Here is a 15,406-nt window from a genome sequence, read left to right on the forward strand (position 1 = left end):
CATAATCAGATTCAAAGATTGAGCAATTGAACCGATTAATACAATTAGAAAAATTGATCGATTGAACATGTTAATAGAATTATAAAGATTGATCAGTTAAACCTGATTCAACCTTGATGTGAAGATGAATCGATTGAATCCGATTGAAGCTGCAAATAATATTGAATTTGTTTAGGTGAGAAGATTGAATATATGAATCCACAAAGGTTTGATAGTTACATGTTTAGTTGATTGCTAAGGTTAGAAGCTGTTGAGTGCTGATAAACATATCTCTAAATATGAAACTGCGATATTGATTTTGAAATAGTCAGATGTAAATGTGAATTATAATATTGAATTAAAATTAAATAAAAATTGTTAGGAATTGCTATGTTGCATTTTAAAAGATTCGGGTTAAATAGAAAAAGTTTGATGATTTGAAATCTACTTTATATTTATTAGTAAGAGAGATTTGAATAATATACTTATAAAGAGCAACTAATTAATATTATTCGAAAATATCGGTCCGAGGGAGAAAAATCCTCAAGGAGTTGTATAAATAAGCAACCATATATACATGCACTACTTCACAAATAACAACAGTCATAATTAATTTCCGTTCTTCGTTTTCAATCTCTCAATCCCTTTGTTGCGTGTTCGGTAAGTAATCAAATAACCCACGACGTTCAACATATTTTCTTTCTTTTGATAATTGCTGCTATTTCTAGCTTATTAATTCAACGTTCCTGTACGTGTTTCTTGATTATAATCATAAGACTTTTGTATAGGCAGTAAGTACCATGGAGAAGTATCAAATAATCTCACAACTTGGAAGTGGTACATACGGTGTTGTTTGGAAGGCCTTCAACAAGCAGACTTATGAAACCGTGGCGATCAAGAAACTGCTAACAAAGTACGAATCATCGAACAAGACCATGATGCAAAGAGAAGTCAAAGCACTCGTATTCAACGACCATGAAAACATCGTCAAACTCAAGGATTTAATCAATGATCACAACACCATCTTCCTGGTCTTTGAATGCATGCAAGGCAGCCTCCACGATCTTATGGTTTATCGATCAAGGCTCCGCGCGCCATTATCAGAAGCCGAGGTTAGACACGTCTGCTTTCAAATCTTTAGAGGTCTTGCATGCTTGCACCGCAACGGCTACCTTCACCGTGACCTGAAGCCTGCGAATGTTCTAGTTTCCAATGGTCTGGTTAAGATTAGTGATTTTGGTGCCGCCTGCGAGATAGATGATGGGCCGTTCACGGATATCGTTACAACAAGTTGGTATCGTGCCCCCGAAGTGTTTCTATGTTCGGAGACTTATAACTCGGCTGTTGATATGTGGGCGATGGGCGCGATAATGTTTGAGCTACTCACCTTTCGACCATTGTTTCAAGGTTCTTCCGATCCACGCGTATTCCATAGAATCTGCTTTGTGTTAGGTGCCCCGACGAGAAGTTCATGGTTCGAGGGACTTGAACTAGCAAGAAACTTGAAGTATGAGTTTCCAAAGTTTCCTGGTGTGCGGTTTTCTGAATTGTTACCCATGGCAAGCCCGGAAGCGGTTGATCTGATCGGTTCACTTCTTTCATGGTCTCCACACGCGAGGCCCACGGCTATGGAAGCGCTTCGGCATCCTTTCTTTCATGGCTGTTACCTTGAAGACACCGAGCCTTCCTCACCACCTGTGTTCGAAAAGTTGATAGAGAAGAAATCAAGTTTGAGAAGTTTTGAAGACGTAGCGGATGCGCATGATGATGATCTACTTCGTATGCTTCCCGAAAATCCCTTTGAGTTTATGATGGAAAAGAAATGTGAATTAGTTGCAATTTGAATCCCACTTTTGTATGTTTTTAGTTTAGGGTTTATAACTCGGATCAAACTGCTGTTATGTACTTATGTTATGTGAATTTTGAACTGTTTTTGGTTTATATCTTTTGGGATGTTACTCTTTACTTAGTTTGGTTTAAGATATATCTTATATATGTCACGACTTTTTTTGTTAATTGTCTTCAAGCCTAAAGATAATTTTTGTTTGGCTTTATTGTGTTAATTTGATGTGGTGTTATGAAGGAAGCTTTTATTGAACACAAACCTTGGAAACATTACTAAAACATAAGCCTAAGCAAATAGATATCTAACCCCTTAAGTAAAGCACCCGCTACTCCATAGTCTCACAAACCTTCACCTCATATGCTGCTACATTAGATTTCAAAATTTTGTTTTAAAATATTCATTTATGTTACAAAACTATAAAATTACAAAAACACATTATAAGATAGTAAACAATATAAAACACATATAATGAATGTAGGTTAGTAAAGTGGTAACATATGTATACAATGAAAGAGGTCATCTTGTTAGACCTCTTTCTCCTCCTTCATTTTCTTATTTTCATCATGATTAGATATGGAGTTAAAATTAACTAAAATTAATTTTTATCTTATCATTTTTTCAGCTTTCAAGATGTTAACAAAAAAGGAAGACCAAGATTCCTTAATTGTGGAAAAAGAGAGGGCACTCAAAATCACCTCAGAAAGAGTACATGGTATACACATTTGGATGTGCTATCATTCGTACTCGTTCGGTGTTGATTTTGTATCATCAATATAGTTTTATTGCAATGCGCGAAGTATATTGAGGGCTAGGGATGGCCCCGCCCCCCTTTTTCCATAGCAGCTTAAATTTACATGTTTTTCGGTCGAAAATATTTATACGTAATGCAAATTTACAAGTCTTCAATTGAAAATTTGAACCCCGCCCCCTTGTTTGTGATTATTAAAAGGACTATTGGTTTTTATTGGTCCCAAGTATTTCTTTTTTACCGGCGCTGGTCCCAACTATCACTTTAACTGCCAACGGTCCCAACTTTCACACATGTTTCTGCCACCAGTCCACGACTAACTGAGTACTAACTCCGTTATGTTTTAGCTGACGTGTCCATCCTACGTGTTAAAAAACGTTGACGTGGCTGCCTGCGTGTATATTAATAACAAAAACCCGTCTCCTCCTGTATATTAAAACCCTAAACCCAAATCGATATCTCCAATCGATCGACGATCAAGAACAACCCCAAATTAAAACCCTAATTCAATCATTGAATCGATCGAACAGGTTACAAAATCTGTTGTGGGGCATTTGAATCATCATCTTCAATCGATCGAACAGGTTAGAAGCCCTAATTTTAACAATGGATAATCAAGTACGTATTTCCTTCCACACTAATGGGGCATTTGATGTTGCACCACCGATTTTAAGGTATGTTGGTGGAAAAAAAACTTCATTAATGTTAGATGTTGACAAACTTTCATACTTTGAGTTATTGGATTATGCAAAGGATTTTGGTTCATACAAATCGAAAGATGGTCTTTGGTTGTATTGCAAGATTCCTGGTGATGGTCGTTTAAAGCTATTAGTTAGTGATAAAGAAGTATTTGAGATGTTGTCTTTGATTAGTTCTAGTTCCAGGTCTGCACAAGGTTTGGTTTTATATGTTCAAACTGATAAGTTAAGGAAAACCACAACCGATACCAGTCACCCTCAAGCCCAGCCAATTAACTCTCCTGCCCAGCACATTATCTCTGATGACCTGCCCATTAAGTCTCCAGCCCAGCCCATTTTCTCTCCAGCCCAACAAAATATATATGAAGCCCAGCCCATTAGCCAACCAGAAGTTTGCTTGAGTCCTAGTTCAAAGGTTAAGAGGTACTCCAAGCTCACAGCTAGAAAACAAGTTCCACCAACTTCAACACTTAAATCACCAGCTAAGGTTACTAGTTTATCACTTGGATCTCCAGTTAAGGTTAAAGACACCACACTTAAACCACCACCAATTGACACAAATAAAGATGAAATAGAGAGTGGTAGGTCAGATTTAGAGAGTTCAGAAGATGATGATTCTCATGATGAGTCTTATAAATTTGATGATTTGGATGATGATGGATCTGAGAAAGATGATGATGAATGGATAGGTTCAGTTGCTAAGTTACAAGAGGTGAATGAGAAAGATCTTGAAACAAAAAAGAAGTTACTTGAAGAGTGTCTAAAACAATCCGCTGATGCAATTAAAGAAGCATCTGGTAGTGCTGAAGATTCTGATGCTTATAGTGACACATCTGGAGAGAGTGAAGATGATGACATAAGAGGGAAGAAACAAAAAAAAATGTTCCAGTTGTAAGTGAAGAAACTAATTGGTCTAAGTTTAAATGGGTTGTTGGGATAAAGTTCCCCACTAGGGAAGCTTTCAAAGAAGCAGTTTCAAATTATGCTGTCACAAATGGTAGAAATGTTTACATTGCTACAAGTAACAAGAGTAGAGGGGGACGTGTAGGTGTCAAATGTGTGGAAGGGTGTCCATTTAGTGTATATTGTTCATTTCACAAGGGCAAGAGTTGCTATATGGTTAAGACTATTAATAGTAAGCACAACTGTCAGAAAAACATGGTAAAGAATAGACAATTGACTGCTAAGTTTATAGCTAAAGACTTATTGCCTTTATTCAAAGCTAAACCTCTATGGAAAGGTAAAGAGATCCAGGATGCAGTTAAAGAGAAATATAAGGTTCTTATACGTAAATGGTTGGCTTACAATGCCAAGCATTGTGCATTTAAGATGCTTCACGGGTCAATGAGGGAGCACTACAGTAAAATTGGGTCCTACTTGGCAGCTTTGAAACAAATAAATCCAACTTCAACCTTTACTTTGGTAACTGCTCCACCAGGGTTTAATACCCAGGACCCAGGTTCAAACTTGGAGACATTTTTTAGATTATTTGTGTGTTTTGATGGGGTGAAGAGGGGGTTTTTGGAAGGTTGTAGGAAGATTTTGTGTTTGGATGGTTGTTTTTTGAAGACCTTTTTAGGTGGTATGTTGTTGGTTGCAATTGGGAGAGATGCTAATGATCAAATGTACCCTGTGGCATGGGCTGTTGTTGAAGGTGAGTCTAATGATAGTTGGGAATGGTTCATGGAAGAACTAAGAAAATGCCTAGATGTCCAAGATGGTGGAAATGACTGGACACTTATCTCTGACCAACAAAAGGTATGACCTTACTTTGCTAATATCTAAGTTATAAGTTGTAAGTTCTAGATGTCTAAAGTTTCTCTATATTTATATGACAGGGATTAGTGAATGCTGTGTATTTGATTTGGAAAAATGCAGAGCATAGAAACTGTGCAAGGCACATCTTTGCAAATTGGAAAAAGAAGTTTAAGGGTAAAGAGTTAAAGACATATTATTGGCAGGCATGTAGGGCTTATAATGAGCCTGACTTCAATGATGCTATCAAGGAGATGAGAGCAATATCAAATGATGCAGTGGATGATTTCATGAAACAGAATCCTAATTGCTTTGTAAGGTGCTTTCTTAAGGGTAATACATGTTGTGATGTCATAGTGAGTAACATGGCTGAGACTTTTAATGGAACCATAGTTGAGGCAAGAGCTATGCATATTATAGACATGTTAGAATCAATTAGGCTCACAACAATGACTAGGATAATTACTAAGCATTCTGAAATGTTAGCTGAAGATATGGTTGTGTGCCCAAGGATACAAAAAAAACTTGATAGAGCAAAAAAGTGGGCCCATAAATGTGCAGTGTTCCCATCAGCATATAATGTGTTCCAAGTTAAAGATTTTGCTGATGATCTTGCTGTGGACTTGAATAACAGGACATGTTCATGTAGAAAGTGGGACTTAACAGGTATTTATGAACTCAATAATTCAATAATTAAGTTATTTATGACAGGTCTTCCAAAGGTGAATAACAAAGATTGTATTTACAGGTATACCATGTAAGCATGTGTGTTCAGTTGCTGGGTTTCTTGGAAGAAATGCTGAACAGTTTGTTAGTGATTGTTATCTTAAGGATACATATTTAAGATCATATTCATACACTATTCCACCCTTGCCTGGTGAAAGGTATTGGCCAAAAGTTGATTATCCTTTGGACCCTCCTCCCATCAAAAGTCAACCTGGAAGACCAAAGACAAAAAGAAAGAAAGATCCCCATGAAGATCCTAAGAACCCATGTAAATTGACAAAACATGGAGGAGAAATGAGTTGCAACAACTGCAAAGAAAGTGGTCATAACATTAGAACTTGTACAAAGCCTAAGACATCTAAGAATCAAGCCACATCAGAAACTGTTGCAAGGGGAAGGTCAACAAGGTCAACTCAAGCCACACTAGAAAGTCAACCAACACAGCAGTCAACAGGTTCTAAGAGGCCACGGAGGATGACAAACGAGTCAAGTCAACCAACACAACAATCAACAAGTTCTAAAAGGCCACGGGGAAACACAAAGGCCAAAGGCAAGGGGAAAGCTACTTGATGGTTTATGGTTAATATATGACAAGGATTATGTTGCAGACTTCTTAATGTTTAAGTAATGTATTTTGGAATGTTTAAGTATTTTAATGGTTAGCTATGTCAAAAACTTATGTTTAAGTAATGTTGCAGACTGGTTAATGTTAATGTTAATGTTGCAGACTTGTTATTATGCACAATCTGTTATGGGCATTTTGGTCATTTTGGTCATATTGTGGTCATATTGTGATATTGTTATTTTGGGCATTTTGGTCATTTTGTTCATATTGTGGTCATTTTGGTCAGTTTGGTCATATTGTGGTATTGGTCATATTTTGGTCATTTTGGTCAGTTTGGTCATATTGTGGTATTGGTCATATTGTTATTTTGGTCATATTATAGTCTGATATGCAATTTTGGTCATGCAGTTGACTTTATGCACAATCTGTTATGCAGACATGAGCACTCATGGTGGGTTTTATGTGCTCACAAAACACACAAACCAGTGTTTGCTTGCTTTGGTAGATTTTCTTTTTAGTTTCTATTTATTAAATGGTAGATTTTCTTTTTAGTTTCTAGGTGCTAAATGTTATGGGCATTATGGTAATTTTGAAGTCAAGTTTAGTCTGATATGCAATTTTGGTCATTTTGGTCATATTGTGAAGTTAATTTTGACCATTTTGTTTGTGCAGTAATGTTACATAACATGCTAACAATCAGTTCTTGATTTGGTTGCATAAAGTGTTACATTTTCTTGATTTTGGTTACCAACACATTGTTACAGATTATATGTACTTGATAGCAACAACAACCATTACAAATCAAGTCTATATATGGAGAACAACAACATCCATTAACATTAATACAAATTACATGAAATTGATAGCCAAGGGGTCCCAAGAAAACATCTTACATTCCACCATAGTGCTATGACAACAATTGCTAAACCTAAAACAACATTACTCTTCCAATTGGACCTTTTCAATGAGAGTTGAAGCTTCAAATTCTTGTTCTCTTCTTCCAACACCATGTTCTTTAGCTTTAAATTTTCTATTTGCATCTCTTTTATCTCTTGATCTCTTTTTGAACTGTATTCATTTAAGAAGACATCAAAATCTTTTCTCCACATGAACATTTTGCAGTCTTGATTCTAGCCACAAAAGAAGAAGGAATTCATGTAATAAATTTAACTTGAAAACAGTAAACTAGACAATGTACTTACAGGCCATAAACGGCAGCCGTAGAATTCATCCCTATTTCGAGAACTTCTATGACCAGCAATCCTAGAAACTGCAATTAAATCGTGGTGGCAGTAGACATTGCCCTGTAAATCAATTTTAACAATTTTAGGGTTTCTCTTACTAGCAGATGTACAAGACGATGATGAACTCATTGCGAGTAGAGTGTGATTAGGATTAGGGCTTATGAGTGAAATCGATTCAATGATTGAATTAGGGTTTTAATTTGGGGTTGTTCTTGATCGTCGATCGATTGGAGATATCGATTTGGGTTTAAAATTAGGGCTTCTAACCTGTTCGATCGATTGAAGATGATGATTCAAATGCCCCGCAACAGATTTTGTAACCTGTTCGATCGATTCAATGATTGAATTAGGGTTTTAATTTGGGGTTGTTCTTGATCGTCGATCGATTGGAGATATCGATTTGGGTTTAGGGTTTTAATATACAGAAGGAGACGGGTTTTTGTTATTAATATACACGCAGGCAGCCACGTCAACGTTTTTTAACACGTAGGATGGACACGTCAGCTAAAACATAACGGAGTTAGTACTCGGTTAGTCGTGGACTGGTGGCAGACACATGTGTGAAAGTTGGGACCGTTGGCAGTTAAAGTGATAGTTGGGACCAGCGCCGGCAAAAAATAAATACTTGGGACCAATAAAAACCAATAATAAGTGATGGTCCTTATTAAAAAACATTTTAAATCTGACCCCGTCGACGTTCTCGCCCAAACTTCACGATTGTTTGTTTCTATGAGTCGAAAAGTTGTTTTAAGTTCTTGACAAACTGTTGAAGTACTGAAATTTTATCTTGCGATTGAGCTTAACAAACGAGAAAGGCACCAAAGCTATATTTGCTTACAATTTGACTTTTGTCTCATTCCTCCATTGTGTAACCACCTTTTCATTTATTAGACCAAACATAGTGGACGTTAGAGGGGGAAAAGCCTCATAGCGTTGGGCACACTGCCCCCTGAAACGCTATGAGGCGTTTTGATGAAAAAATTCGCTTAGACATTTTGTAAAAAACGTTCAAATTATGTTAACTTTGTTGAAAAATGGTTTCCACCAATGAAAAGAAAGGTGGAGAGCGATTTCCCCTCCACCATTACACATGTTTTTAAAGTAAATCATCTTTGACTATCCAGATGTAGCTCGGTTTATGTTTATATGTGTGTTAATAATTATAAATAAAAAAAGTAAAATAACAAAAAAAACATTATTAATGTTTATAAAAACATATTTTTGACTATTCATTGTAGTGAACTTTGTTTCTGAATATATCGTTTAGTTTTGTTAGATCTTAGTTTCATTTTGTTGTCATAAAACTTTTGTTAAAATCTTTGACGAAGGTTTAGCAAGCAACCTTAGCATTGTTTACTGTATTACGTATTCATGTTTTTAATTTCATCGCTTCATCATCGTTCATTTTTCTTGAAGAGGATTGAACTTGGCTTTTGAGGATCTAAAATAAAAGGTATCCATTTTTGTACGGACGATCCATGGTCGTATTGCTAATGGCCATGGAGCTTTTGTGACTTTAACTTTTGATCGTTGACATCTTCGTTAACGAAAACCCATCAATTTCTAAATTTATTTCTAAGTTTATAAAACCTCTCAAATACATTCTTCATCTCTCTTTTCATGTTATTTCTTTTAAATTATTTATTTGTTTTCTTCTATGCCTAAAGTACTCCATAATGATTTTGGTACAAACCAATATGCATCTTTAATTTATAGAGATATGAATAGTGATCTGCGTATATATAGACATTCAATATCCCTCAAATCTATAGATTTGAAGACGGGGATAGATATAAAAATAAGATGAAGAAATATAAATAAATACTTTAAACTTTAGAGATTGAGAGAAGGATAAAATAACGGGATTCTGAATGCTTTTAGAGACTACACATCGTATCTTTTTTGAAAACTCATGTACCGACATTGATTGTGTATGCAATGTCATCAGGTGAATTATGTGGTTGATGTCAGGTTTCACGCCCACCCCATCGCACCGCCCGGGCACCCAACTAGTTTAATCAAAAGCATCAGCTACTCTGTCAAACACATAAATATATCTAAAAAGCTACAAATACCAGCCACCACCTTACAACCAAAAGCTGGTTCTGCAAAACTAACCCTTAATGTAGTTTCCCCTTTTTAGTTGTTTGTTTTTTTGTTGTCCCTAGTGCTTTGCTAGTTTTTTTTTTCTAATTAAAGTTGTCATTTGAAGAAAAAAGTACATGCCTACCGGTATACTATAACACAAACATAAATTAAGATGACATTACACTTTAAACGTGGATTAAACCACTCATCACTTATGTTAAAATTTGTTAAAAAGGGTCATGAAGTTAAAATGCAAAGAACAATATATCAAAATTAAAAATTAATATGGGTGAGATGAAGTTAAATGAATTAAATCGTTTTATTTGGGTGAGATGGAGTGAAAAAGAGAAAAATTAATGATGTAATACTTACGTTTAGGAGTGGTTAAAGCTCATTGTCCTAATGGAAATCAAACATATAAGTTAGTTGGTTTTATTGGCTCTATTTTTAAATACGTAGAGTATAACTATCAATAGTAAATGGGGGTGCATCAGTTGATACACTTTGATAATAAACGTATATTATTACTATGAGTTATAGTATAATTTATAAATTTCAAATAATTTAAATATCTATTGTATTGCTTTTGTTTGAAACCGGTTGGTTTCAAAAATGGTGAGCATTTTGGCTTTGCGGGTGGCACTCGCTCGGCTGTCAACGTTTGATATCTTGGAAAAAAATAAATATCCCGGTTGTTTCGAAGCTATGTTCGTTTTGTGGAGATTTTAAGGGGTCAATCAGTTGAACATATTTTTGTCTCATGTGGGTTGGTTCAAGCCTTATGGTATGTGCTCACTCAGTGGTATAAAGTCTCTGACCCGTTTTTTGTTTAGCTTCTGTGATTTGTTGAGTGCCTCCAAGTTTTGGGAGTCTCAAATTAAGTAAAGGCTATGGTGTTTCAAGCGGTGTGTCTTGCAGTCACGTGGTGTACTTGGAAAAAGAGAAATGATTTGGTTCATGATGGGGGTCCAGTTCTCTCAGGTTTGGTTGAGGAAGTCAAGGTGGTAAATTACCTTTGGATTAAAAGAGGGAAGATGCACGACCTAACTTGGGAAGATTAGTGTCAATTTAAAATGTAATATTATTTGTTGTACTTTGATGTTTCTTTTAATTTTGGCGTTGAACTCTCTTATTTAGTTGTTGGCTAGTGATTAATATATTTTGTTGTCGTTTAAAAAAAATGTGTAAAATTACCAATATTTTAAACTTATATCATTGATAAAAATAAAAATAATCACTAGCATACATTTAAAAACTAGTTGGGTGTCGTGCGGGGTATGCATGCAAACATGACTTCAACACGTAACCAGTGTTATCGTTCTGTACGCCCGTGACTTCACAATAGTACGCCTGTAACCCAACGATAGAATGCTCGTACTTCGGCATTGGAAGCTTAACCGTTGTTAGTAAGAACGTTACACGTACAACGACTATACGCGCGCAGTCAAGTGTCAGTGAGCACGTAACGTTACGTTGAACGTGTCTTGACCCGAAACCCATTCGGACTGACACTGTTCTAACCCGAAATTTGTTATGAGTTAACCGCTTTTCGGCCCGAAATCCGAACCAAACCAAATTAACAGTTTTTGTATCAACTCATCCCAACCTTAACCTTTCAGACCTATGAGTCAAACAACCGAACCCACCCGACTTTTTTGCTGGTCGTTAATGGTAATCACGTAACACGTTAAGTTTTTAAATTGAAAAAGTTCATACCATACTCAAATTAAAAGGAATAACATACTCGTTATTATGTTATGATATCTTTAATAAAATATTCCTGTGTGGAAATGTATATACGTTTAAATGATATGGGGTGGTTGATTTAGAATAAGAGGTATTTATGTAACTATTCTATAAATTAACAAAATATAATTAAAGTTAAATGGCATACTTGTAATTATTTTTTTAATTAAAATCAACCATACATGAATTTGCTAAAAGACAAAATTGTTTCTAAAATATTTTATACATTATAATTTATACTTAAAATAATTAAGTTTGTTACATTTTGAAAATTAAGAGATCCTTCACCTATGGTTATAGTATGGATATAGATTTAGATATTAGAATATTTGAATAATATACTTTTAAAGAGTAACTAATTAATATTATACGGAAATATCGGGCCGAGTGAGAAAAATCCTCAAGGAGTTGTATAAATAAGCAACCAAGCACTACTTCACAAATAACAATAATCAATTTCAGTTTATTGTTTTCAATCTCTTCACTCCCTTTTGCGTGTTCGGTAAGTAATCCCTTTGATGCACCGCTTCACAAATATATTCAACGTTCCTGCGTTTCTTTATTATAATCTTTAAAACTTTTGTATGTATAGGCTGTAAGTACCATGGAGAAGTATCAAATAATCTCACAACTTGGAAGTGGTACATACGGTGTTGTTTGGAAGGCCTTCAACAAGCAGACTTATGAAACCGTGGCGATCAAGAAACTGCTAACAAAGTACGAATCATCGAACAAGACCATGATGCAAAGAGAAGTCAAAGCACTCGTATTCAACGACCATGAAAACATCGTCAAACTCAAGGATTTAATCAATGATCACAACACCATCTTCCTGGTCTTTGAATGCATGCAAGGCAGCCTCCACGATCTTATGGTTTATCGATCAAGGCTCCGCGCGCCATTATCAGAAGCCGAGGTTAGACACGTCTGCTTTCAAATCTTTAGAGGTCTTGCATGCTTGCACCGCAACGGCTACCTTCACCGTGACCTGAAGCCTGCGAATGTTCTAGTTTCCAATGGTCTGGTTAAGATTAGTGATTTTGGTGCCGCCTGCGAGATAGATGATGGGCCGTACACGGATATCGTTACAACAAGTTGGTATCGTGCCCCCGAAGTGTTTCTATGTTCGGAGACTTATAACTCGGCTGTTGATATGTGGGCGATGGGCGCGATAATGTTTGAGCTACTCACCTTTCGACCATTGTTTCAAGGTTCTTCCGATCCACGCGTATTCCATAGAATCTGCTTTGTGTTAGGCGCTCCAACGAAAAGTTCATGGTTCGAGGGACTTGAACTTGCAAGAAATATGAAGTATGAGTTTCCAAAGTTTCCTGGTGTGCCGTTTTCTAAATTGTTACCGATGGCAAGCCCCGAAGCGGTTGATCTGATCGGTTCACTTCTTTCATGGTCTCCAAACGCGAGGCCCACAGCTATGGAAACGCTTCGGCATCCATTCTTTCATGGCTGTTACCTTGAAGACACCGAGCCTTCCTCACCACCTGTGTTCGAAAAGTTGATAGAGAAGAAATCAAATTTGAGAAGTGATGCGCATGTTGATGATCTGATTCGAATGCTTCCTGAAAATCCCTTTGAGTTTATGATGGAGAAGAATTGTGAATTAGTTGCAATTTGAATGTCACTTTTGTTTGTTTTTAGTTTAGGGTTTATAACTCGGATCAAACTGCTGTTATGTACTTATGTTATGTGAAGTTTGAACTGTTTTTGGTTTATATCTTTTGGGATGTTACTCTTTACTTAGTTTGGTTTAAGATATATATGTCACAACCTTTTTTGTTAATTGTCTTCAAGCCTAAAGATAATTTTTGTTTGGCTTTATTGTGTTAATTTGTTGTGGTGTTATGAAGCAAGCTTTTATTGAACACAAACCTTGAAGCATTACTAAAACATAAACACAAGCAAATAAATATCAAACCCTCACCTTATATGCTACGTTAGATTTCAAACTTTTTTTTAAAAACGTTCATTTTTATTACAAAACTATAAATTTTCAAAACACAATAAAAGATACTAAAACAATATAAAATACATATAATAAATGTATTCTAGAGACGCCCCCCACCCCTCACACATTCGTCTGTTGCACATGTGTATTTTTGGACCCCTTTTCCGAACACCATTTCAAACCTACCTCTACCCTACAACAAAAATAATTTGATATCACGAACCTATAGCGACATCACCACGTCATACTTCGTTGGAATAGCCTATACCGACGAAATGGTTGCTATAGGTTTCACCGTCGCATCCTCGTTGCTACAAGTGGATTAGGTTGCCGCTATATAGCTAAGCCTTTAGAGACGACGTGGTGTGTAGACATCTCTATTGTGGGGGAGTGTGCACAAGCTCTCTAATATGGTTGTTAAGTGGCATACTAGTCCATTGTCATTCAAGGTGTAAAAGTAAAACATATATATACATCACACTTAATCAATGATACAAACCAAAACATGCCAAATGCATTCCCGTCACATAAATCTACCCTCCTCCTAAAGTGGTTGCCAATGTTCAAGATGTATAGGCATCTTCATCGTAGCACTGGAGCCACGCCATCCTATTCTAACAGAAGCTTATTATTTTCTATCCGTTCCTTATTTTATAAAACCTCTCACATCATATTCTCCATCTTTATTCTATATTTTTTCTCTCTTATTATTTTTATCTTTTTGCGCTATGCTTGAATTACACCATAATAATTGTGGAACAAACAAATACGCATCATCAAATTACAGATATGTGAATTATGAACCTCTATATATAGATATCAAGTTTTCCTCAGTCTACAAATTTAGAGATAAGATAGAGATAATATTTGGGATGAAGAAGAAAAATAAACAAATACTCTAAAGTTAATTTAGAGATGGCGATAAGGATAGAAAAATGGAATGTGAATTCTTTTAGATAGGGGTGCAAACTAGTTGAGCCGTTCACAAACTATTTGAGATCGGCTTGTGAAAAAGCTTGATTGAGTCGAGCCTGAACAAGCCTGAGCTCGAGCCTGAACAAGCCTGAGCTCGAGCCTAAAATAAGCCGGTCTGACTCAATGGTCGTACTCAACTTCCATCAATTAGGATATTTTCTCCACTTTTAAGTGATTTTTAAATCTGTCATTAACTTATCAATTTTTAGTATAAATTGGGTAAATCTCTGTTTGCATTAATTAATTGACACTTTTATTTATGCATCTAATTTCATTATTTATTTTGCGAGGTTTGCACTTCAAAATTTGAACAATAACCATCAAATTTAGAATTTCTGTAAAAAGGGACACTCGTGTAAAGTTTTCATATTAATCAGTAATATTGCATTTTCTTTTAGAATTCTCCTTCTATTTTTTGTGTTTTCGTTTTGTGTCAGTACCGGTTTGCTTCGTTGTCCACTTAACACAAAGTTTAGCTAGTGATTTAAACCTAAATTATAGATAATTTCTCTAATAGTTTAATAATAATAATATTTTCTCACTTAATAATCTGGATAGATATTACATGTTACATGTCCCTTTGGCATTTGGCATCATGATGTACCACCCATTTTCATTGAAACAACATTCAGGAAAAAAGACATTTGGAAGATTAGAACTTTTACTTGGATAACAACAATATTAATAATATAAGTCATAAGTGTTAAACTTAAGGACATGTTATTTAAAAGACACCCGTAAATATTGAAAATATGAAGTTAAACATACATATTTAAAGCTACCAACAGAGAACCGAAACTAAAATAAAACGGTAAATATATTGTTGCTCCATCAGATTTTGGTGGCACGGTTGGGACGGTTTCGGTTTCGTTCCCTTTTCCACTTCCAGCTGATCCTGTAAAACTTGTTCTTGTAAATAACTTCACAATGTAGTACTAGTAATAGTAGTAGTCGTAGTAATAATAATAATAACAACAACTTCTATACACTTTTTTTTTTAATTTTACAAGACCGGTAATATAGGGGGTAATGTCCAACACGATACTGAAATAATCAGCTTTTGAATTGTCATA

At 35.6% G+C, this 15,406-nt stretch overlaps 1 protein-coding gene and 2 pseudogenes across 1 annotated transcript; all 3 read left to right on the top strand.

Moving 5' to 3' along the window:
- Positions 1-770: 770 nt before the first annotated feature.
- Positions 771-2,053, top strand: LOC143614997 (cyclin-dependent kinase F-4 pseudogene; annotated as a pseudogene).
- Positions 2,054-4,745: 2,692 nt separating this feature from the next.
- LOC143614998 (uncharacterized) lies at positions 4,746-5,865 on the top strand. The gene is made up of 2 exons (XM_077088268.1): positions 4,746-5,029; positions 5,110-5,865. Exons 1-2 carry the CDS (start codon positions 4,856-4,858, stop codon positions 5,785-5,787), a joined length of 852 nt encoding a protein of 283 aa, XP_076944383.1. The 5' UTR covers positions 4,746-4,855; the 3' UTR covers positions 5,788-5,865.
- A 5,853-nt stretch (positions 5,866-11,718) lies between these two features.
- Positions 11,719-13,028, top strand: LOC143615005 (cyclin-dependent kinase F-4 pseudogene; annotated as a pseudogene).
- The last annotated feature ends 2,378 nt before the right edge of the window (positions 13,029-15,406 follow it).

Source organism: Bidens hawaiensis, unplaced genomic scaffold (assembly GCF_021521415.1).
Source record: "Bidens hawaiensis isolate Kalapana, Puna unplaced genomic scaffold, B.hawaiensis_p1.1 tig00041658_1, whole genome shotgun sequence".
NCBI classification, from domain to species: domain Eukaryota; kingdom Viridiplantae; phylum Streptophyta; class Magnoliopsida; order Asterales; family Asteraceae; genus Bidens; species Bidens hawaiensis.

Bases quoted from the DNA above. Each gene is read 5' to 3' on its own strand.
- LOC143614998 (XM_077088268.1), top strand. From the start codon at position 4,856: ATGTTGTTGGTTGCAATTGGGAGAGATGCTAATGATCAAATGTACCCT. The intron at 5,030-5,109 runs GTATGACCTTAC...TTTATATGACAG, and splicing joins TTATCTCTGACCAACAAAAG to GGATTAGTGAATGCTGTGTA.